The sequence below is a fragment of the Corythoichthys intestinalis genome, chromosome 7 (assembly GCF_030265065.1).
Source record: "Corythoichthys intestinalis isolate RoL2023-P3 chromosome 7, ASM3026506v1, whole genome shotgun sequence".
NCBI classification, from domain to species: domain Eukaryota; kingdom Metazoa; phylum Chordata; class Actinopteri; order Syngnathiformes; family Syngnathidae; genus Corythoichthys; species Corythoichthys intestinalis.
In genome coordinates, this window is record NC_080401.1 from 42646196 (window position 1) to 42671298 (window position 25103).

The 25103-nt window shown below is 39.4% G+C and overlaps 1 protein-coding gene across 1 annotated transcript; it reads right to left on the reverse strand.

Annotated features, from left to right (window-relative positions):
• Positions 1-5007: 5007 nt before the first annotated feature.
• Positions 5008-15131, reverse strand: org (oogenesis-related gene). Its single transcript, XM_057842160.1, has 6 exons — positions 14964-15131; positions 14797-14871; positions 7530-7740; positions 7281-7441; positions 5189-5287; positions 5008-5099 (listed from the first exon to the last, which is right to left on the reverse strand). The coding sequence occupies exons 1-6, from the start codon at positions 15018-15020 to the stop codon at positions 5076-5078; spliced, it is 627 nt and encodes a 208-aa protein (XP_057698143.1). The 5' UTR covers positions 15021-15131; the 3' UTR covers positions 5008-5075.
• Positions 15132-25103: the final 9972 nt, after the last annotated feature.

The window sequence follows — 25103 nt, forward strand, 5'->3', positions numbered from 1 at the left end:
TGGTGTGCTGCAAGATTTTTTCCTATGTAAAATTGTGCTGTGACTCAGAAAAGGTTAAAAAACACTGCTCAAGACAATGCTCCAGATGTGCAGACAAACTGGTAATCAACAACAATGAACAAACGTGTATTTAAAGGGCGGGGATGGAAATGAAGCACGCATGTACGCGTACACACTAGGTTAGGAGTTCGTTCTGCTGGCTGGTGATACAGTGTCACATTGTCATGCGGCAGATAATAGCCTAGGGATATAGTCGACACCTGCTGCCATTCATTCATGTTGTCAGCAAGTTGTTCATGGTCCTGATGGTGCAGCGTTAGTATATATTTAAAGGCAAGTGACTTTTCCGACGGTACCGCACTGCAAATCACTCTGCATCTTTTTACGCCACAAACTAATAACTGGCTCTCTTTAACAGTCCTCCTGAGCCCAAGCTTTATATTTACAGCCCCCGACAAGAAGCCGCCGTCTTCACTTTGCACTTTAAAAAGGGCTTAGGGAGGAGGAAAAAAACAAGTTGGGCTTTAAAAAGTGGCTTCCAGCTGGCTACAAACAGCAGCGATGGAGGTCGATGGCTGCCTCAACTAAGCAGGCTAACCTTCAAACCACTTCAGACAGCCACTGAAGGTCCCCCGGAGCCCTTCAGTTCCTTTGCTGGATCCACACACACATACTGTGTCCCTCGGGGAGGGGAAGGGTGGTGTCTGCCTTTGCACCCATGTCAGAAGACCTCAGTTGTCAGAAGGTTTATATGGAAAAAAAAAAACTGAAGAGTGAAGGAAGTTAAATCTAAAAGTTCACTGACAGTGCAATCAGAGTACACCAGTACCTTGATGTTCATGGGTTGCAACATAAACAGCAGCGGGAAGGACGCGAGCAATCGTCCCGCCAACCCTCAAAACAAAACTTTACAATTGGCATTCTAACATACTCAGCAAAACATAGTGACCCCTGGCTACTTCAGGCTGAATTTTCAGATTTTTAAATCTTATGTCTAAAAACATTTTACACTTTAACATCTAAGAATGTACAGTACATAATTATATTACTGTATATCCATTAAAATAAATGGCTTAAGATCCCATTTTGGAGCTACATAGAATATGTAACAAGCTAAATTCAGAACCTCCACCAAATCTTAATTCAGGCCTGCCTTCTTTCTGCTGGGGAAAACAAAAACTGTTCTAGTGTTTGAGTAAAAATCAGCGCAAAGCATAGGCGGAGTTTGACTTATGGGGCAGGGGGGGCACAACATGTTGATGACCCCGAAACACAGTCTAAGCAATGAAATTAACATGCAAGAATATTTATAATAATAAGTTGAAAATGAGCGTTTTTTTTTTTTGTTTCCCATCATTCTTGAGGTGAATTCCAAATCAGGCTGCTAAGGCTATACTTTTCGCCAAGATCGTCATCCATTGAATATGGAACGCCCACCGGTGTCGTGCCAATGTAGTTACCTCAGTCGAAAATTGTATCCCCTGGGCAGAGCCACTGCGCTGCACTGATTTCCGTGTTTTGGTGATGTAGTTATCTACGAGGTTTTAAAACATTGCCCATCCATATAAAAAATAAATAAATAAATAAAAAGTCATAATGTAACATACGTAGTGAACGTAAAAAAGTCAATCTTTCACTTTTTTACTCTTAGGATGACCTATAACTTATTACTGTAATTCACTCCTCTATGGAGTTTCTCCAGTTTAATGAACGTTAATGTCCAAAATATATAAGTGTGGTTCTTTTCTGGCTTTAAATTGTTTAAGTCAACATAACTCATAACTAATGTGTGTGTGTTTGCACTCCCGTGGCCAGGGGACACAATTTTTGACAGGGGGTAACTACATTGGCAAGACACTGGTGGTGGCTCAATTGTACAATTAGCGTCCTTAGTGGGGCAAATTGAAACTCCACAATTTTGACGGTGGTCTCTAGCATTTAATGGTCCACAATTTCAATCATTGGTTCTTGCTCAGTAGTTGTCACTTTTGAAAGCTTGGGTTTGAAAAAAATGACGTATATCCATCTTGCCTCTTCGGTCCTTGGTCCTCTTTTTGTTCATTTCATTCATATGTTATTTTATTGCTTTACAACTTTTATAGACAATATTTTACCAGAAAATTCTTAATTTTAAAATCCTATAGTGTATAGGAAAGTGAATTACATGCAATGACACTTTTCAGCCACCGGGGGGGGGGGGGGGGGGTGGCCCTCCCTGAAAATCTGCTTATGGTGCCACTTTTCAGTCTGATATTTTATGCTTTTATTGGTTATTTTTAATGTTAATGTGTTTTAGATAAGAAATGAGCAGTTTACTTTATCTTTTTTGAAGTTGTGTTTGGCCGGCCATTTTCTAAGAGCCAAATATAGCAAAGAGGGCGTGACAAACCTCATGATTTGATTTCAATGGGTAAAAATTCATCCAATCATTTCCCAGAAGTGGCAATAGCAACTAAATTCTGTGTATTTATTGGTTTAGAGCCATGAACGCGTCATGTCATTCAGCAGCATGCTTAGGTCTGAAGGGGTTAGTATGCACCTCTTTAACAGACTATCTTGACGCCAATTATTGCACTGCTTTCCTATTTACAGTAGGTAGGCATTCCTGTGGCATGAACCCCTTAAAGGGCAAGTGACTATTTGTGGCCAAAAATAAAAAATAAACCGGTTTAAGACCTGGCCCTCACATACATGGACCTCAAATTTCGGGGCAACGGTTGGTCACAATATGAACATTTGATATAGAAGTGTAACTTACATGATTCACACATGTGGACACCAGGTAAAATATACAGTGATCCCTCATTTTTCACGTGTAATGGGGACCAGAACCCACCACGATAAGTGAAAAACCGCGAAGTAACCCACCGACCCCACCCAAAAAAAAAATTGTGTCCAATGTATTTATTCAGATTTAACATTGGAAAGAGATACATGTTTTTTCACTTTTTTCCCCAAAATATAATTTTTAAAAAGTTATATTTTAATAAAAGGTTTTGAAGCACTTCAAATGGAATAAACATGTTACTGTCCCACCAAATTATTTTTAAAGTACCGTAGAAGAAAAATGCTTGGCTTTATTAAATGCTTCATTGAGTCCACTCAAACTGCACACTTACAATGAGTTGCCACAGCACCTGTTTAACAAGCGCTGCATGGGTCATTCATCGTTTAACTTAAGTCCACGGCTCTGCCAAGATCAACCCAAACATTTGTCAACATTGTTAACTTTAATAAGCAACTCCAGTGCACGGGCTGACGAACAAAGAGCAGGGAGTGGGAGGGAGGGAGCGACAGTGTAGAGACTGCTATTGGCTCGGGACAGCTCATCTGTATTTTTTTTTCCCCCCGATAAAAAAATCCGTAAAGTACCGAGGGATCACTATATTTTTATTATTCAATTATGAAAACATTTACAGAAAATAAAAATACACTGGTTATGACCTCTGAAAACACTACATTTAATATATTTATGGTAAATGAGTGCTCTATAAAGTGTTAATGCCTTATAGAGCCAAATTATATAAAAACATTGGAATTTCAGTGACTAGCTAAGCGGTCACATTAATTCACTCACTGGCAGTCATTGACCAGGCAATTTTGATTGTGAGCGAGCATTTACCCCTCCCAGTTTGCACTGTAATGTTATATTAGTTCAGAAACTCCCTTGTGGCAGATCCATCTTTTTTGAAAACCTCTCAACTTGATCCTCCCTCAAAAAAAAAACTTTCAGGTTAAAAGATGCTAAGGATCTAATTTCACAGGCTTAGTCGCACTTACGAGCAAAGCGGAACTTGAAATACTGCTTAGAGTTGCCCGTTAAGCATGCTGGATTAGAGCAGATCAGCTAGGAAGCTTGCTTCGATCTCACCATTATAGCTCAAGCATACATGAGAAATTCAGCGATGACGACTCATCTGCAGAGTGTGTTGGTTGGTACAGTAGTGCTTCCTCTGTTGTCAAGCGGTTCACCAAGTCCTTAAACTAATCCTCCCACCTACTCACTCACTATAAATACAGATGTGTCTTCAGCAGACAGTGCAGTACAGGAGTTGCAGATTATATTCACATAGATGAGCAACAAACTGCTACAAAAATACTAAAAGCTTGTAACTCCAGCTAGCAGTCTGAAATTTAAATACCCTATGGCGGCTAACAAGCTTCTCACAGGTACAGGACTTGGATATAGGAACCATGACATATTTGAATGCATTAACAGCAATGTGGTTTCACAGGTTTATTCTGCCATCTAAAGGATGAACATTTGTTCTGGCTGGCATGCATGTGCTCACATAAAATTCCACCAATTCCAAAACCATTCATTTAGCTGTCATTGACATCAATGGCACTGAAAGAGTTTTCACAGCCAGTCTTCCAAGTTTAAATTGGACGCCTATAGACATGAATGGCATGCATGAACTAAATTACTATGGGGGAAAAAAAAACATGTTACTTGGATCGGTAACCAGTGTATTTATGATTTTATTCATTAAATTTGGTTTTTAATCAAAAATTGTATTCATAAATTATACTACAAAAATTGTTTTAGACAAATGAAGTATACAAGTTAAAAGATCACCGGGTCAATTGTTAAACATTACTGCAATCAGATTTGTTTACGATAAACCATTTGAGACATTGCTGACAGTAAACCTTACATTCAGTGGCATCTGTGGTGATGTGAGAAATTAAGATACATTAGCCTTAATTGCAACTTATCATTTACCACCTTGTGTCATTATCAAAAATGATGCAGAAATTTTGAATCATAAAGGCAACTGATTTGTCTATAAATCAAAACATTTGAAAACGAAGTTTACTACATGTGCAGTATTCAATTGAGTACATAAATTTTAGTGTAAAGATGTCATGTGAGAAACATTTTGCAAGTATCTGAGGGTTCACTGCCATCTAGTGGGTGGCCATGTACACAGTAGCAATTTGCTTAGGTCTACTTGCCATTTCTCACCCTTGACTGGGGAAAAAAAAACTGCTGCAGATACAATGTTAAACTCAATACATTTTATTGTGATTTAGAAAAATACAAAATATGACATCACAGCAAGGTAAACAATTTAAGGCGAAGGCAGCTGATCACCCTGGGAAAAAAAACATTTAAGCGCAATACAGTGGCTTGTTATATTAAAAATTACACATAATCATAAGTGAAGCCATCAAGTAATCTCACCGTCTCCACGTCTTCAATAACACCGTTATTGTAGAACTCGTCGCTCTCGGTGCTGTTGTGAGAGCGATACTCTTCACTCTCAGTCTCGACAGAACTGGGCTGAGAAATGGCAGCAGGAAATGGCTAATTGTCATGCTTTTGTTCCAACATTTTAAACTGTGACAACCACTAGACAGTTCATGTTAGATATAAAGCTTGCGGGCCATTTAAACCGCGCCTATCTGAGGAACTGATGACAGCCTAAATCAAGGGTCCCCAAACTTTTTCCTGTGAGGGCCACATAACTTCCCTTCTCTGATGAGGAGCCGGGGTCAGTTTGTAACAGAAAAGGTGTGACGATTGCAGGAGTGCCCAAATGTAAAAATGGATCGTTTTTCAGAAAGCCACAATCAAATAACCCTTTCTGGATTCTTCACGTAAGAAAAATAAAATAAAAATTATAATTAGGGCTGTAAAAATTATCACGTTAACGGGTGGTAATTTTTTTTAATTAATCACATTAAAACTAGGGCTGTCAAAAGTATCGCATTAACGCGCGGCAATTAATTTTTTAAATTAATCACGTTAAAATATTTGACGCAATTAACGCACATGTCCCGCTCAGAAAGTATTCTGCCTTTTGGTAAGTTTTACAGCAAGGCTTTTTGTGCTGTCCAACAGCGAACTCTTGTGGTCGCTTTATGACATGGTTTATTGTTTTCTTGCCAGTTCATTATGGCTGCACGACGTCTCGGGCTGATAATGTTGTGCTTATATGATCCTTGGACAAGATTTGTCCGTAAGTGTGGTTGTTGTAAAGAATGTACATATTATGTTAGTAAGCGAAATGTTATATTTTTTGTATGGGACGCTTTTTGTTTATGTTTAGTGAACCTGTATAGCGTGCTAAGCTAACGTTGTTGCGAATGCAATGCTTGTGTACTTTTTTTGTAGTTTTACGACGGTCTAAAGAGGACAATGGTTTGAGGCCATTTTATTAATAAATCAGATGAAAAAGGAAGAAGTCTGATTATTAAGGCGTCATTCACTAGCTGTCTAGCTTTGGAAAAAGACGCTTCGGAGTGAGGACAGCTTGGACAGATTTAAATGACAGTAGAGTGAAATGCCCACTACAGTCCTTATGTACCGTATGTTGAATGTATCTATCCATCTTGTGTCTTATCTTTCCATTCCAACATTTTACAGAATATATGTATAATTTACAGAAAAATATGGCATATTTTATAGATGGTTTGAATTGCGATTAATTACGATTAATTAATTTTTAAGCTGTAACTCGATTAAAAATTTTAATCGTTTGACAGCCCTAGTAAAAATATGACGCATTTAACGCACATGCCCCGCTCAAACAGATTAAAATGACAGCACAGTGTAACGTCCACTTGTTACTTGTTTTTTTGTGCTTTGGTGTTTTGTGGCCCTCTGCTGGCCCTTGGGTGCGACTGATTTTATGGGTTTCAGCACCACATGAGCATTGTGTAATTATTGACAATGGCGAGCTACTAGTTTATTTTTTGATTGAACATTTTACAAATTTTATTAAAACAAAAACATTGAGGGGTTTTCATATAAAATTTCCATAACGCGTACTAACATTTATCTTAACTACAAGAATTTCTATCCATGGATCGCTTTAACCGAATGTTAATGCCATCTTGTTGATTTGTTATAAAAAATACAGTACTTATGCACCGTATGTTGAATGTATATATCCGTCTTGTGTTTCATCTTTCCATTCCAACAATAATTTACAGAAAAATATGCCATATTTTATAGATGTTTGAATTGCGATTAATCACGATTAATTTTTAAGCTGTAATTAACTCGATTAACAATTTTAATCATTTGACAGCCCTAAATATAATAAATAACACTTAATAGATAATAACCAAATAAACCTCTCTGGGTTCTTCACAGAAAAAAGCCAGGAAATTAACACCAATAAAAAATATTTTTTTTATGTTCAGGGGGCCGGACCAAATGTGGCCGCGGGCCGGCCGTGGTTTGGGGACCCCTGGCCTAGATTTTTGGAAAGACCAATGCAAGTTGGCAGCAGGTCTACAAAAAAAAAAAAAAATTCAAAAGCACCAACCTCGTAGTCTGGATCTTTCTCGGGACCTTCGTCATCGAGCTCCTGAGTGAGTGCCTCAACCCAGGTCTGGTGCTCCTCATCTTCCTCATCATCATCCTCCAAGTCATCCTGCTTCCTCTTGCTGCCCTTCCCGCAAGGTTTGGTGGGAGAGACACTTATTTCTATTGTTGGGGGCAAAGGGGCCTCATTTAGGGTTAAACAAAGCCATCACTCTGCATCTATAACCGTCTAAAAAGGCAATTTGACTACCGGGGGAGAGGGAGCAGCCGATGGCAGTGGACACAGGAAAGCCAAGGAAACCTTGCGCCCAACGGGGCAGGATCTTGAGCAGCAGGCGAGTGATTGGATGCAGGCGCTTGTGACCAGTGAGGCACTGACGTGCAGAACTTGAGACTGCAGGTGAAACTCTGGCAGTCTGCCTGAACCCCAAAACCCACCAAAAACCACGGTATGCGCCGACCTGTAGAGACAGGGGTTCATATTTATATACAGCAATCCTAGAATTAACACTAATGCACAAATGATTACTTTTCTACCCTTACAGTGCAGCCAATCGATTTTGACTGGGACGGCGAATGAACCCAAACATTCACGGCCAGTCGTAGTTTACATGAATTGGACATCTATCGCCATCAGTGGCATGCAATGAAAATAAAATCCACTTTGTAGTGTTTTTGGCAGCCATAATGAGAAAAGGTCGACAATATAAATGGCCCACACTTTTAAAACAGTCAGGGCGACCAGAATGCTCCAACCACTGGCCCAGTAAGAAAAAAATATGTTGATTAAAAACCATATCAATTCCTAGTGGTTCCTGTCTTTTGACGACGTTACACCTTGTTCACTCGTTCGTTTGCTCCAGCATGAATGCGCACTACCAGATTACTGCTGTAGATTGATTGTCAGCATCTCAGTACCCAGGTAATATTATACTACAAGACAACATGTTTCTGAAACCCCCAGCACCCGGCCAAGCACAGGGGGGACCACTCAAGAAAAAGTCACCGGAGTTGAGGGAAAGCGAAATTCAATATGAAAAAAAAGGAGTTTCAGCCCCAGTGACAAGACCGCTCAAATTGGGTCGGCTATGATGAGACAAACGAGGTTAACTGAGGTATGCAGATTAGGGCTGCAGCTATCGAATATTTTAGTAATCGAGTAATCGACTGAAAATTCTGTCGATTAATCAAGTAATCGGATAAAACATATTTTTAGGTGAAGAGCAATTATAAATATACATGAGAAAACAAGACATTTCATCTAATCTTGAACCATTTTCAGTCAGTGTCTTTATTTTCGATATTGTTGAAAACAGCCAACAATTGCATCTCAGGTGTAACTAGAATTAAAGACTAATTCACTGCTTTCACTCAAAAAAACCTTTAGATCTTATTAAAAAATTTATATATATATATAAAAAATGCCATTACGCTTGATAACACATCACTTAAAAGTTAGGATTTTTTCCCACGGGTTTCAATTGAATTTCTATTTGTGTCAAGCCATTTTTAAGTTCTAGTTAAGTTTTAAGTTAGTCTAAACTAACTCGTGATCGGATTTTGAGTTTTTTCAGTGTTCAAAATGTATGATACAGGCTGTACTGGAGCACATTAGGGACCAGTGCTACTTGGCGTTTTATCCAGCAATGACTACTGAACTAAAATTGATAGTTAGCATTATTGAGTTTTTATTTTACACCCTCATCACTCCACAACGCTATGTTATGTTAAAGCCTGTAAGTGAGACGTTAGCCACGCATCGACAGTGGTCATAATTAATAGAAACCTAGCCCTCCGCAGGGCTAACTTTACATGAGCTAGTGACAGTAACGTTAAACTTATTTATTAGCGCTCTACTGCTTTAAGATGGCGGCTGTTTACTAACTAGCGGTGCAACGGTTTGCAGTTCAAAGCCGAACCGTTCGGTTCGCCCTGGACGGTTCAATACGCCTTTATGAACCGCGCCTTTTCGGTTTTCCAATTAATGTATTCCGTACGCTTATGGAATGACTTGATCAAGCTGTGTGTGACGTGAAGTACCGCTGTGGAGAAAATGTTTATATTTTAAGTGTTTATTTCATTTTTTAAAAGCAAAATAAAGGCAGTTTTAAAAAGCAAAACGCAAACCGAAACCGAACCGTGGGCTAACTGAACCGTTGCACCCCTATTACTAACGCTGCCCAGACGCGGCCGAGTGTCATTTCGCATCTAGTTCAACATACATGTGATCTGTATGAGACTCATCAGACGCTACCAACGTAGCATCGTGCGGGCTAGTATTTAGCACAGTCTGCGTCGTTTGTAGCGGCTGTCGGCTGCAGTAAGTTTTTTTTTTTTTTTGGCTTCTTCCTCTACGCACGTGACATCAGCGCGTTGTCCCGCATTAAAAGTAGTCCGAGCAAAACGTGATGCTTAGAGCTGTCAAAATAAACGATTACTCGAGGTGAATAAAATTACTCTGATCAGTTTTTAAACTCGAGTATTCATTTCAGCTCTAATGCAGATCAATGCCCACATATGCAGACATGTTTCATACTCTAGCTTTTCTCTATGGTATGAACATAGGATGTGAATTCATCCATGTGACTGGAGAAAATATAATGGTCTACTTTGAAAATTGTTAGCCATAACTGGCTTAGTCTTAGTCATCTCAGACTCCTAAATTGTTGCCACAACAACAGAGACTTCCAGAGGGCGGTAAGGTGAAAAAAACTGCCGAGGCACGGGGCTCTCGCAGGACCGCCTCCCCTTGGAGCTGCCAAGGAACGAATGTTGGCTATCCTGTAGTGATTATGGAAAAGGATTATTTGCACCGTTTTGCTGCACTTTTCATTAAATCGACCTCAAAAAAAAAAAAAAAAAAAAAAAATGTTATTCAAGCAAATTGTTCTTTCTTGTAATTATTGGGACCAATAACTGACGCATTGACCTGGGCCAGTGGTTTTGATAGTGGTGCAAGTGACTTAAAAAATAATGCTCATAAGGGAAATTAAGTTCAAGAATTTAGCTTTTATCAATAGCCACTTGCCCTATAAAAGGTTAAATGGCTTTAGCCGTCGATTGTAGTGACAACTAGTGGCGTGCAAAATTTCCAATTCTTAGATTAATCTTCCATGGCAGAATCGCGAATAGAGAACGATTCACAAAAATCCGAATTCCGATTATTTAATTTCAACAGGTAAAGCAGAACACAGTCAGCACGGTCTTCGGGACGCAATGAGCAACGGCCCGAGAGTAAATATGTTCAACTCATGCCGCTAGATTTAAAAAAAAAAAAAAAAAAAAAAAAAAAAATTTTTTTTAAAAATAAATACCTGACTGCAGCCGATAGCCGCTACAAACATATGGCCACATAATGATACGGTAGATATCACATAGTATAGACCCTACCCACGTGACGTCACAACTCCGCTCTCCTGACTGGTGCCGCCCACTTGTCCGGCAACATCGTGTTGACCTGTTACGGCTACGTACATTCCTCCTATTTACGACGTGTTTTTCTGTTCGTTAACATTAATAATCAAAATGGTGAAGGCGTGTGTGGCGGTCGGTTGCAATAACAGAAGATAGACGGAGAGACTTGAAGTTTTACCGGATTCCGAGAGACCCCGGAGAGGAGAGCGAGAAGGGCTGCTGCAATTCGACGAGAAAACTGGGCTCCAAACGATTACCACAGATTATGTAGTAGTCATTTTATATCTGGTAAGATGCATTTAATATATATTTAGAGGGTTTTGGGCTGACAACCACAATTAAGATCATTGCTAGGCTAATCGCCGACAACATACACGTATGTATGTAGTGAGTGCTATCGCTAAACCATATAAACATTAAAAGCCCTAGCTCCATTGACAAATGACATGAAATACATTAGACTTGACAGTGGATGTTAGCAAGAACAAAAGATTTTGAATTGAAAATTTCGTAACTCACCTTCCGAGCACAAGATTCCTGCCGAATTTTCGTGTACGAGGACCTGTTTCACCCAACCAGCAACGTAGCATTTATAAGCCTCCAAGCTCTTAAAGTTTTTCAAACTTTCGTGAGAATAGGCTGATTTTGTGTGGACAAGATAGTTGTAAATATCAGGGTCAGGCAGAGACTGAAGGCAGCCGGTCAAAAATCATCGATTTAGGCATCAAATATGGATCTGGCGACTGTATAGAACGAAGCTTTTCCACATAACGCCTTTTATGCAACACATCCAGTGAGTTTACGGCATCAGAAAGCACCGGGTCTTCCATGAAATGCATTTTAAATTCCTCGATCAATTGAAACCAATGCTAATACAGAGACAAAATGACGGACAAGTGGGCGGAACCATACAGCGAGCACGTGGTTTTATGACGTCGGTGGGTAGGCTCTATAAAACTAGATGCGAAATGACAGACTGCGGCATTAGACATTTATAGAGAACTAGGTGCGAAATGACGGACTTGCCGGCGTTAGTAATCAGCTCCATTCTTAAATACCTTTCTGGAAGGCTCCGTTGTAGCAAACCTCATTAACTTTATCCAAAAGACTCTGCAAAATCTAGACTTTGATCCATCTTTAAATGTTGAAACAGTTTTAAAGCTTTTACATGTCGAAAGTAGACAACGGAAATGATGGAATAACGGGAGCAATTTAATCAACTTTAACAGTTGAGCACAAAATTATTTGAATGCAGTTAAAAGCTGCCGAAACAGAATGGTGACTTGAGTATTTTACCGTTTTGAACCGTTAACTTGATACTGAACTAGAAGTTTTCTTTAGCCCGAGAAGATTTTTGAACAAATTTGGAACTAATGTACAAAACATTAAAAGCCGGGGGGGGGGGGGGGGGGGGGGCATCAATAATAGATTTATAATCGAATCATAGCCTCCAAACCTTAAGGTGCCCAAAGATTCCCACTGCTAGTGACCACTGTCCCTGAAATGGTTAAATCAATGTCACATGGCATTGGCTACATATTTTAAGCTTTACTTGTGCCAGGAACGAAATAAAATACTTCAGGACAATTTTAAAATTGCTGCAACACAGGCTAAAATGTATGGAACATGAAGACAAAGCAAAGCAAATGTAATACAAATATAGTTGGATGGCCGAAAACCGCTTTACGTTATCAATAACTATAGGTTAGCCCAAAAAAAGTTACTGCCCCATTTTAGTTTGTTTTTATATTTTTTTTTCAGAGCATTTAGAACTACCCTTCTGACATCAAATTTCAATATTGGAGATGCACCAAGTCAAAACCGGATTCGAGGAATAGTTAGCAGTTTTCAAGAGCAGGGTGCAGTTTGTGATCATCTCCCATGATCTGGTGAGAATCAACGAAATGAAAATGAAATTTTGAAGGTAAGAAAGCTGCGTTTCCAAAATTGACCAGTGGGACTCAAAGGTGCTATATCTGCGATTGGTCATTCTAAACCAGATATGTCCAAAGTCCGGCCCGGGGGCCAAATGCAGCCCGAGGTCAAATTTCATCCGGCCCCCAGCCTCTGTCATAAAATCAATAACGTCTGGACCGCACACAGACTTAATAAATTGGTCAGCAGTACTGCTACCAGCATATGAAGTGGCTTACACACTAAATGCTGCTCCTCATTTACCCGCTAAAAGGCAGCAGCACTCCAAGCAACATTACCCCGTGTGACCCTTTACTCCCAATTCCCACTAAAATGGCAACAATCAAAAAAAGTTGACTGCGACGCCCGCCCCTTCAAGGATAGGTGAAAATTGGACTATTTCTTCACTAAAATACACAACAACTGTGTGCCTCATTTGCAAAGAGACAGTCGCAGTTTTTAAAGAGTTGAACGTGAGGCGATATTACAAAATAAGACACGCTGACATGTACAACAAGATTACAGAGAAGATGCGTAGCGAGAAATTGAAGTAACTTGAAGCTAGTTTAATGTCATAGCAGCAGTATTATTTCGCAAGAGCCCGAGAGTCGAAGGAGAACGCCACAAAGGCTAGTTGCGAGATTATTGAAATTATTAGGCTCGAGCGTATGACGTGGCACTCGCGAGGTTTCCGCCGCTATCGCCATTATGGAAGCGAGAAACAAACAGTGAGGCATTTCAACACAGGTCGCTCTTTAAAAATTGTTGGAAATTATTGTGCGGCAAAGAATTGCAACAACCGATCGAATAGAAAGGAGAATGTAAAGCTCGACGGAACACCATTGAGTTTCTTCCGGATCCCTACATGGAGAAAAGGCGAGGGAAAGGTCATATCTGAACTTACCAAACGTCGAAGAATTGCATGGGTGGCCTCGATCAGAAGGAAGGGCATAATTTGTTTCTCCAGTTACACACTGAGTTTGCTCTATGCACTTCCACTCCGGTAAATTAATTTCGTTTGTTTACGCAAATTTCAGTAACTTTACGCCCCAAGTCGGCCTGTTGTTAGCTATAGCTACAGCTAAACAACTAGCATGCATACATGTGCATTGTCTTCATAAGACATAATTCCTGTCGTTGCTAAATGAAAAAGCTGTAATATTTTGACGTGAGAGTGGCTAAGAATTTGTACACAGGCTACATTTTCTGCAACAAAAAATTTGTACATCCGTGGTCACAGACTAATGTAAACACACATTGCCTGCCTTTGCTAGAAAGATGGTGTTGCAGTTTGCTATGGTCATAATGTGCAGATCCTGCACCCATCCGCAGCAAAACTGTTCGTAGCTTTGTAGCGATTCGTAGTTTCGAAATTGCTGATGAGTGTAGCAACATACACCAAACACTAAATACAGCATGATGTCCATTTCGCGTAGTGGTGGAAGCTTGTCGACATCTTTATTCCATTTGTGTTCGGCTTGCTCGTGAGGGTCAACTTTGTTCACATCCTTAAAATTGCTCACATATCTGTCCTTCGCCGTGGTAACAAGTTTGTCTCTGTATCGAACTGGCAAGTTTTCCCTACATTTTTCCATCTTTGGCACTCGTAGTTGAATTGTATTTGCCATTAAGTTTAAATGTCCCGTGATGCAGACGTGCTTCCGCAATGGCTGCGTTGTAGCAAATCTCGCACGATCCCATGCTGCTGTGACGTAAACGCTCGAGCCTAATTAATTAAAAATAATAAAAATGTGACACACAGAATGGCTTGTTAAAATTTGCTTAAATATATCGTTCTATGTAAAGGACGTCAGCCAAGGTCGGCCCCCCCAAATTTTTACCGCACCAAATCTGGAACCCCTTTGCAAAAAGTTTGGACACCCCTGTTCTAAACGGTCTGGGGGGGGTGCACTCAGAAACAAAAGGGTTATGAAATTTCATGAGCCAGTAACTTTTGGGCATCCTACAGTATAAATATCTGTCAATACGATGCAGAAACAGCAAACTAAGCAAAAAGTAAATAACACTTGAAAGGTAACGTCGCAATACGTGACGTCATAACGGACAAAAAAAAAACCGAACAGCAAAGCGGAGAAGTTCGGACATAAAAAGGTGAACGTTAAAGACTTTTAAAAATTATAAAAAGAAATGGTTGAACGAAGGGTAATTTGACATTTGACGGCACATACCACGATGCCAAACGGCCAGAAGAACCCCCGCAGCACGGTGCGAAGCAGCCCAAATCGCCTCACCTCCACAGCGCCCTTACCAGGTGAACAAAACAGATTGAACACGAGCACACACACCGCGGCGAACCAAAAAAATAAAAACAACAAAACATGGACAAGTACGATACCTCTGTACCCTGTGTCTGCTCCACCGTCTCATGGTGCTGCTCCTCCAGCGTGGTCATCCTGCTTGCTGGCGGCCTACCGAGGAAGTGACCACTTTGACCAACCGTCACAGGCACAGAAAAAATGTACTCTGGAGATTCTTGCGCTCATCCAGTCACAGCTCACAGCCGCGCTGAGTTGTAATCAGTTCCAGCCAATCAGCACAAGGCAACAATTAACGGCTGCATCGAACAGCTTAGTGCTTCTCGTTCGTACTTCAAACAGGAAGTAGTATGTATTTTTTTTTTAAGTAGTATTGTCAGCAAGCTAAATATAAAACGGCGAATGTGTGTTAATTCACTATGGGCACAAGTTATGTGCATTACTTCAATTACCTTTGTATCACCATTACTTTTTGAATGGTGCATCATAGGCGGAGTATGGGGGGGAGGGGGGCAGGCCTCCCTGGTGGCCGAGAAGTGTCATTGCATGTAATTGACTTTCCTATAGACCCTACCCACGTGACGTCACAACTCCGCTCTCCTGAATGGTACCGCCCAATTGACCGTCAAAACATAGTGTTAACCTGTTACGGCTACGTACATTCCTCCTATTTACGGCGTGTTTTTCTGCTCCTTAACATTAATAATCAAAATGGTGAAGGCGTGTGTGGCTGTTGGTTGCACTAACAGAGAAGATGGAAGGAGAGACTTGAAGTTTTACCGTATTCCGAGGGATCCAAAGAGGAGAGCGAAATGGACGGCTGCAATGCGACGTGAAAACTGGGCACCAAAAAATCACCACAGACTATGTAGTAGTCATCTTATATCCGTAAGATGCATTTAAGATATACTTAGAGGGTTTTGGGCTGACAAATAACCACAATTAAGATCATTGCTAGGCTAATCGCCGACAACATACATGTATGTATGTAGTGAGAGTGCTATCGCTAAACCATATAAACATTAAAAGCCTTAACTCCATTGACAAACGACATGAAATACATTAGACTTGACAGTGGATGTTAGCAATGACAAAAGATTTGAAAATTTCGTAACTCACCTTTCCAAGCACAAGATAGATTCCTGCCGAATTTTCGTGGACGAGGACCTGTTTCACCCAACCAGCAACGAAGTATTTATAAGCCTCCAAGCTCTTGAAGTTTTTCAAATTTTCGTGAGAATAGGCTGATTTTGTGTGGACAAGATAATTGTAAATATCAGCGTAGCAGATGTCAGGCAGACAGGGCGAAGACAGTGGGTCGAAAAACATCGATTTGGGCATCAAATATGGATCTGGCGACTGTATAGAACGAAGCTTTTCCACATAACGCCTTTTATGCAACACATCCAGTGAGTTTACGGCATCAGAAAGCACCGGGTCTTCCATGAAATGCATTTTAAATTCCTCGATCAATTGTAACCAATGCTAATACAGAGACAAAATGACAGACAAGTGGGCGGAACCATACAGCGAGCACGTGGTTTTGTGACGTCGGTGGGTAGGGTATATAGACCCTACTCACCTACGTCACAAAATGACGTGTCGCTGTATCCGGCCGCCATATTGTACCTATTTTTTTAGACCTATTCTCATTGTTTTCAATTAGTCGTGCAAGTTATAGAGGAATTCATGGAAGCCCCGCTGTTATCTGACGCTGTAAACTCATTGGATGCGTTGCATAAAAGGCGTTATGTGGAAAAGCTTCAGTTTATCCATTCACCAGATCCATATTTGATGCCTAAATCGATGTTTTTCCGACCCGCTGTCTTCGCCGTCTTTGCCTGACATCTGCTAGCTACCCTGATATTTACATCTTGTCCACACAAAATCAGCCTATTCTCACGAAAGTTTGAAAAACTTTAAGAGCTTGGAGGCTTATAAATGCTACGTTGCTGGTTGGGTGAAACAGGTCCTCGTCCACGAAAATTCGGCAGGAATCTTGTGCTCGGGAAGGTGAGTTACGAAATTTTCAATTCAAAATCTTTTGTTCTTGCTAACATCCACTGTCAAGTCTAATGTATTTCATGTCATTTGTCAATGGAGCTAGGGCTTTTAATGTTTATATGGTTTAGCGATAGCACTCTCACTACATACATATATAATATGTAATAAATATGAAGTGCGATAGCACTACTCCAGATTGTCCCAAGTTGAATTTATTTTTTGGCTTTTGACCTCAATAGTGAAATTGTAAATTAATTGTATGACAACTGTCTGATTATCCCCTTATAATTATATATTTTCAGGTAGTTCATTCACAACATCTGAGTGTATGTTGTCGGCGATTAGCCTAGCAATGATCTTAATTGTAGTTGTCAGCCCAAAACCCTCTAAATATATATTAAATACATCTTACCAGATATAAAATGACTACTACATAATCTGTGGTAGTCGTTTGGAGCCCAGTTTTCTGGTCGAATTGCAGCAGTCCATCTCAGTCTCCTCTCCGGGTCTCTCGGAATACGGTAAAACTTCAAGTCTCTCCGTCTATCTTCTCTGTTTTTGCAACCGACCGCCACACACGACTTCACCATTTTGATTATTAATGTTAACGAGCAGAAAAACACCCCATAATAGGAGGAATTTATGAAGCGCTAATGCATTAACATGACGAGTATACGGACAACATGGCGCGGGGGCGTGGCTGTGACGTCACGTGAGTAGGGTATAGACCCTACTCACATGACGTCACAACCACGCCTCCGCGCCATATTGTCCGTCTACTCGTCGTTTTGACGCATTACCGCTACGTAAATCCGTTACAGTAACAAATTACTTCTCTCAAAAAGTAATTGCATTAGTAACTCAGTTACCTGAATGTATGAGTAATTAGTTACTTGGCAAAGTAACTGGTGATAATTTTAATGTTTTTTTTTTCTCCCCAAAAAAAAAAGACAAAAACAGGTCACACAATGTGAAGTTTAAAGGGTTTTTGGGACAACTGGCCCTAGCCCAATTCTTTACCCTAAACTTAACTAGACACAGGGGTATTGCGGATATTGCGATAACTAGATAGTAACCTTTGCTATGTGTGGAAGTCATTTAATGTTGTGAATCAACCGTTAAAGTTGTTAAAATTGCTCCCGTTAATTGCATTAGTTCCCTTCTGTCTACTTTCGACATGTGTAAGTTTTAAAACTGTTTCAATATTTAAAGATAGATTTAAGTCAAGATTTTGCCAATTTAGGAGAATTTTAGATAAAAACACTTAGGTTCGCTTGGAAGTTTCTCTACAACAGAGCCTTTCTGAGTGGTCTACTATGGGGCGCCGTTTGTAAAAGCAGCACATACTGAAAATTACGACAACATTTTCTCACATTTAGCACCACACAGTGTTTAAAACGTGGTGTGAAATTTTTAGAGTCACCTTTTTTTTTGCACATTTACAACATTGTTTAGCAACCTAAATATTCGTTTTAAAATAAGAAGTTTTGGACCTGAATGTTTAAATCCAGAACTAAACATTCAATTTAGATGTTAAATTTATATCCTTTATCCTAAATGCTAAATCTGGAAACAGTTGGAACTGAATATTTTGCTTAATATGCAAATTCACATGACTGGAGACCGGAAGTAACACAATAAAAGCTGGAGCACACAAAATACTCTTTAAATAGTTTTTCCTAAATATGTATTTTAGCTATATATTATTACTATCACAATGACTCATGTCCGAGAGCAGACTGCCACCGTTGAGTAGGTTTTATTCATGTTCAAGCAACGTAAACAGACAGTCTGAGCTGCTCCACCAGCTTTTATTTTGTTACTTCCGGTCTCCAGTTATTTGAATTTGCATATTAAGCTAAATATTTAGTTCGGACCGTTTCCTGATTTAACATTTAGGATATAGGATATAAATTTAAGATTTACATAAATTAAATATTTACTTCTGGATTTAAACAATCAGGTCCAAAACTTCTTATTTAAAAATAAATATTTAAGTTGCTAAATAATGTTATAAATGTGCACACAAAAAAAGTGATTAAAAATTTCACACCATTTTAAACACTGTGTGGCCCTAAATGTGAGAAAATGTTGTTGTACTTTTAAGTATGTGCTGCTTTACAAACGGCGTCCCATAGTCTACTGCTTTAAGATGGTGGCTGTTTACCAACGCATCTAGTTCTTTATACATGTTGCTAATGCCGCGGTGTCTGTCATTTGCATCTAGTTCTATATTATGTGATACCTACCGTAGAATCATGTGGGCGTAGTTTGTAGGCTATCAGCTACAGTCAGGTATTATTGGAGCCACCTAGCATCGCGTTTGCAACGCCGTCACAACTCCCTTGCCTCCTCCCTAGTCCTGCTCTGCTCTCTCGTCTCCATGAGTCCGTCCCTATAAGACTTTTCTCGCGCTGAAATGCAAACAAAACTGTTCCGGGCAGTTATTTCTAAAGCACATACAAAAATTGATTTTCATTCAAAATTTTAGTTTTTCAATGATTTACAAAATAAAAGTAAAAAAAAAAAACAGCTATAACCCCAACCTCCCTCTCCTAATTTTTATTTTCCCTCATTTCCTCACATACTAAATGCCAAATCTCAATTTTAACTAAATGAGAACATAGAACGTTTATTAAAATTGAAGATAATGTAAACATTTACTTTTTGTTGTGTTTTTTAATAATAAATATATCAGTAACATACATTCAGAAAAATAAGTACAAATGACTTATATTATGTAGAGTGAAATGGAATATACAGTGCCTTGCAAAAGTATTCGGCCCCCTTGAATCTTGCAACCTTTTGCCACATTTCAGGCTGCAAACATAAAGATATGAAATATAATTTTTTGTGTGAAGAATCAACAAGTGGGACACAATCGTGAAGTGGAACAACATTTATTGGATAATTTAAACTTTTTTAACAAATAAAAAACTGAAAAGTTGGGCGTGCAATATTATTCGGCCCCTTTACTTTCAGTGCAGCAAACTCACTCCAGAAGTTCAGTGAGGATCTCTGAATGATCCAATGTTGTCCTAAATGACCGATGATGATAAATAGAATCCACCTGTGTGTAATCAAGTCTCCGTATAAATGCACCTGCTCTGTGATAGTCTCAGGGTTCTGTTTAAAGTGCAGAGAGCATTATGAAAACCAAGGAACACACCAGGCAGGTCCGAGATACTGTTGTGGAGAAGTTTAAAGCCGGATTTGGATACAAAAAGATTTCCCAAGCTTTAAACATCTCAAGGAGCACTGTGCAAGCCATCATATTGAAATGGAAGGAGCATCAGACCACTGCAAATCTACCAAGACCCGGCCGTCCTTCCAAACTTTCTTCTCAAACAAGGAGAAAACTGATCAGAGATGCAGCCAAGAGGCCCATGATCACTCTGGATGAACTGCATAGATCTACAGCTGAGGTGGGAGAGTCTGTCCATAGGACAACAATCAGTCGTACACTGCACAAATCTGGCCTTTATGGATGAGTGGCAAGAAGAAAGCCATTTCTCAAAGATATCCATAAAAAGTCTTGTTTAAAGTTTGCCACAAGCCACCTGGGAGACACACCAAACATGTGGAAGAAGGTGCTCTGGTCAGATGAAACCAAAATTGAACTTTTTGGCCACAATGCAAAACGATATGTTTGGCGTATAAGCAACACAGCTCATCACCCTGAACACACCATCCCCACTGTCAAACATGGTGGTGGCAGCATCATGGTTTGGGCCTGCTTTTCTTCGGCAGGGACAGGGAAGATGGTTAAAATTGACGGGAAGATGGATGCAGCCAAATACAGGAACATTCTGGAAGAAAACCTGTTGGTATCTGCACAAGACCTGAGACTGGGACGGAGATTTATCTTCCAACAGGACAATGATCCAAAACATAAAGCCAAATCTACAATGGAATGGTTCAAAAATAAACGTATCCAGGTGTTAGAATGGCCAAGTCAAAGTCCAGACCTGAATCCAATCGAGAATCTGGAAAGAGCTGAAGACTGCTGTTCACAAACACTCTCCATCCAACCTCACTGAGCTCGAGCTGTTTTGCAAGGAAGAATGGGCAAGAATGTCAGTCTCTCGATGTGCAAAACTGATAGAAACATACCCCAAGTGACTTGCAGCTGTAATTGGAGCAAAAGGTGGCGCTACAAAGTATTAACGCAAGGGGGCCGAATAATATTGCACGCCCCACTTTTCAGTTTTTTATTTGTTAAAAAAGTTTAAATTATCCAATAAATTATTTTCCACTTCACGATTGTGTCCCACTTGTTGTTGATTCTTGACAAAAAATTAAAATTTTATATCTTTATGTTTGAAGCCTGAAATGTGGCAAAGGTTGCAAGGTTCAAGGGGGCCGAATACTTTTGCAAGGCACTGTATTTTGAAGATCGCGCAAAAATTGACTATTTTAAATCATATGGAAATGAATAAGTAGCCTAACATAAATGAACAAATATAAGTCCAAAGTGCACATAGACAGCTAAGATGTTCTGAACCTCCCCATCAGAGCTAATAAATCTAAATATGATGAATAAGCCACCTTAACTCTCTCCTTGCTCTTAAAGATTTGATCCATTTTTTGTTGCATTGCCCTTTTTTTTTGTTTTTTTTCTGTTTCAGAAAACATGCACATTTGAACCAATCAGAGCTAACTATCTCTGGTGATCACATGTCAGTATGTCAGCCAAATGAACGGATAAATGAGTCCAGGCGTTTTGCTTTGCTGCGTGCATTCGCACATTGACATGACTCGTCATTGTCAGACTCAGATAACTGCAGCAGCTGGGGAAACCTCCATGCCGTCTGTGGAATAAAATAAATAATAAATATCGGTGGAAACGGATTACGCTACACAAGCACTTTATTATGCTTGTTGTTAACACTTGTGTATATAAATATGATGTTGGTAGATTGTTTTTCTTCTTGGAGATGAAACGCATATGTGGCAGCTTTGTATTATTATTATTTTTCACATAGCGTTTTGACAGTTGCTGTCATATTTTGAGAATCACAGCACCGTAGACCGGCCCTGAATCTTATACCGGAACTGCGTTCCAGCCCAGAATCTTATACCGGAACTGCATTCCTGACCGTTCCCGCCCACTTTCACCCCTGCTCACTTCAAAAAAAAATAATGCAGTTTGTAACGCCGTTATATTCTAACGCCTTTATTAACAACACTGTGTTTTAGTCTCCCAAAACACGTTTTTAGCTCGTTGTCGTCTCGTCATCATCATCAAAAAAGTGTTCGCTGACGAAATATTTTCGCTGTCGTCATCGTTGACGAAAACAACACTAGTGTGGTCTTAACCCTTTCTTGCCAAATGTATCACATTTGATACACTTAGAATTTCAGGATTTTGAGACTAATTTTGAAATATCTTTCCTCAAAAAAAAAATAATAATAATGGATGCAAGTCAACTCATGAATCTGCAGGTTCAATGAGAAAAAAAACAGGATTTAGCAAGGGTTAAAATGAAATGAAATGAAATTTTATTGTCATCATCATCGGTATCATTGACAATTAGAAAATGTGATATGATTTGCCCGAAGGAACCGAAGAAGAAGACAAAGGCGGACGGGGGGAAGCATATGCTTATCAGTTTCCCGTCCCCCATACAACTAAAGACGCACATTCAGACATGGTACATACACCAGATGGCCACAAAACTGTACAACAACACAATCAACAATCTGGGTTTAGTAACTCAAGCAGCTCGATTAATTTCAGGGCGTACAAGGTTATGGCTTTGTCATGTCCCTGACATTTTTGCATCTGTTTGCTGTGGGAACATTTTGTTGTGGCTATGTGTGTGGCAAAAGTGATTACGTGTTATCATAGCTGGTGTGAGTAGCTACTCAAAATGCTTTTCTTATAAGTCTCTTAAAAGGCAACAATTGGCGCACACAAAGATCACTGTAACAGTTTCATCAGACATGAATGTATGAGGAAAATCAAACAACATGTTGTGCATATTGTATCCCAAGATTAATGTCTCCACAATGAAAAACATGCTTATTATTCGTTTTATACAGTACCTTTTCCATATACTCAGTAAACTAGTCATTTGAATCAGGAGCTCGGTAGACACAGCAGATAATTATGTTTTTACAATTGGGGATAAGGAGCTCAATTGTAATACATTCCAGGAGATTGTCAATCATAATTGCAACACCCCCTCCCCCCTTAGATGCCCGATTCATTTGTGTCATGTTATATCCGTGCAAATTAAAGTCAGAGCCTTTGTTAGCTTTAGTATATAATCCTTAATGTGTTCAAGATTCTTGTAGAGACTGCTGCCATTGATGTCATCATTAATTTTCAAGTGAGGTCAGCTGGTCAAGACTCGTAATAGCTTTAATCTTCATATCTTGCGTCTTGACAAGGATCCTGCAATCCAAGAGCCAGGTGTTGGCTATTTTCTCAGCTTTCTTGAGTTGACGTGCTTTTCTTGCAATTTCAGCATTTTGGCGAGTCAAGTTGTCATTCAAAAAAATCTTCGATCCTTTCAGGTGGCGGTGTTGGTTAAGCAGGGCAGTCTTGGTCTTGTGGTCTGCCAGCTTCATGAGCACCGTCGCCGGTCCTCTTCCCGCAGATGGGAGCAGAAAGCAGCGACAGATGTCCAGGGCCGGCCCAGGCCATTTGGGGGCCCTAAGCAAAATAATGCCAAGGGGCCCATATTTTTGGCCCACCATTTCATCACAGTGTACTGTGAAACCCATACATGCAATCCAACCCATACCTCCATATTTTGTATATTAACCAGATTTTGTTGCACTGCATACTTCAAACTTCTCACCCCAAATGATTGTCAGTACTTAAGTAGATGGCGCCAAACCTTTTTCTAAAAGAGGAAAAGAAAGAAGTTAAGGAAGAACTTTTATTTTTTTAAGCTTGTAATCAAGTATAAAAATTCACAAAGGTCAAATAAAGCAAACTGTCGTAAACGGATGTTTGCATAGATAAACGGCAATGCGCGTCACATTTTTCATGATGCTCTATTAACAACGTATAAAATGAGGTTGCCAGATTGGGGGGCCCCCTAGTGGTCAGGGGCAGGGCCGGAGTGGGACTCATTTTCGGCCCTGGAATTTCATGCCTCAGACCGGCCCACTCATTTAAAATTATGTCATTATGCATACACGTGTTAAGTTCAGTGTTCTCTAAAGCCGTGTACTGTAATTCTGTGTATTCCAATTCAGTGCAGGTCATGGTTGTTTAACAAGGTGGCTTTATTTTAACAAGTGCAACACAACATATTTTGAACAAATTTAAAAATGGATTTTAAAAAAAACTATATTAAATGATACATTTGAAAAATAAATTAGGCCTGTCAAATGATTAAAATTTTTGATCGAGTTAATTACAGCTTAAAAATTAATCGTAATTAATCGCAATTCAAACCATCTATAAAATATGCCATATTTTTCTGTAAATTATTGTTGGAATGGAAAGATGAGACACAAGATGGATATATACATTCAACATAAGGTACATAAGGACTGTATTTGTTTATTATAACAATAAATCAACAAGATGGCATTAACATTATTAACATTCTGTTAAAGCGATCCATGGATAGAAAGACTTGTAGTTCTTAAAAGATAAATGTTAGTACAAGTTATAGAAATTTTATATTAAAACCCCTCTTAATGTTTTCGTTTTAATAAAATTTGTAAAATTTTCAATCAAAAAATAAACTAGTAGCCCGCCATTGTTGATGTCAATAATTACTTACACAATGTTCATGGGTGCTGAAGCCTATAAAATCAGTCGCACCCAAACGCCAGCGGAGGGCGGCAAAACTCCATAAAGCACAATTAACAAGTGGGCATGTCATTGTACTGTCATTTAAATCTGTCTGAGCAGGGCATGTGCGTTAATTGCGTCAAATATTTTAACGTGATTCATTAAAAAAAATAATTACCGCCCGTTAACGCGATAATTTTGGCAGCCCCAAAATAAATGAATAAATAAGACCTTTTCTGCAACATCAAATATTAACAAAATGAGTGCTTACATATAACAAACATAGCAACATAACAATATGAAAAATAAAGAATACGTATTGCACATTGTAACAACTTCTAATGATACTATTATCCATTTTCCATTTCCACTTTAAAAACGCCACGTAATTGATTATATTAATTCTAATGTTCACTCGCTGAACGACATGGCAATCCTACCTTCCAGCTCTGCACCT

What these genes read in the sequence shown, in the direction of transcription:
- org (XM_057842160.1), bottom strand. Translation starts at nt 15,020, where the DNA reads ATGACCACGCTGGAGGAGCAGCACCATGAGACGGTGGAGCAGACACAG. An exon ending in TCTGGCCGTTTGGCATCGTG is followed by an intron (nt 7,741 to 14,796) that starts GTATGTGCCGTC and finishes CTGTCTCTACAG; the next exon opens with GTCGGCGCATACCGTGGTTT. An exon ending in AGAAAGATCCAGACTACGAG is followed by an intron (nt 5,288 to 7,280) that starts GTTGGTGCTTTT and finishes GCCATTTCTCAG; the next exon opens with CCCAGTTCTGTCGAGACTGA.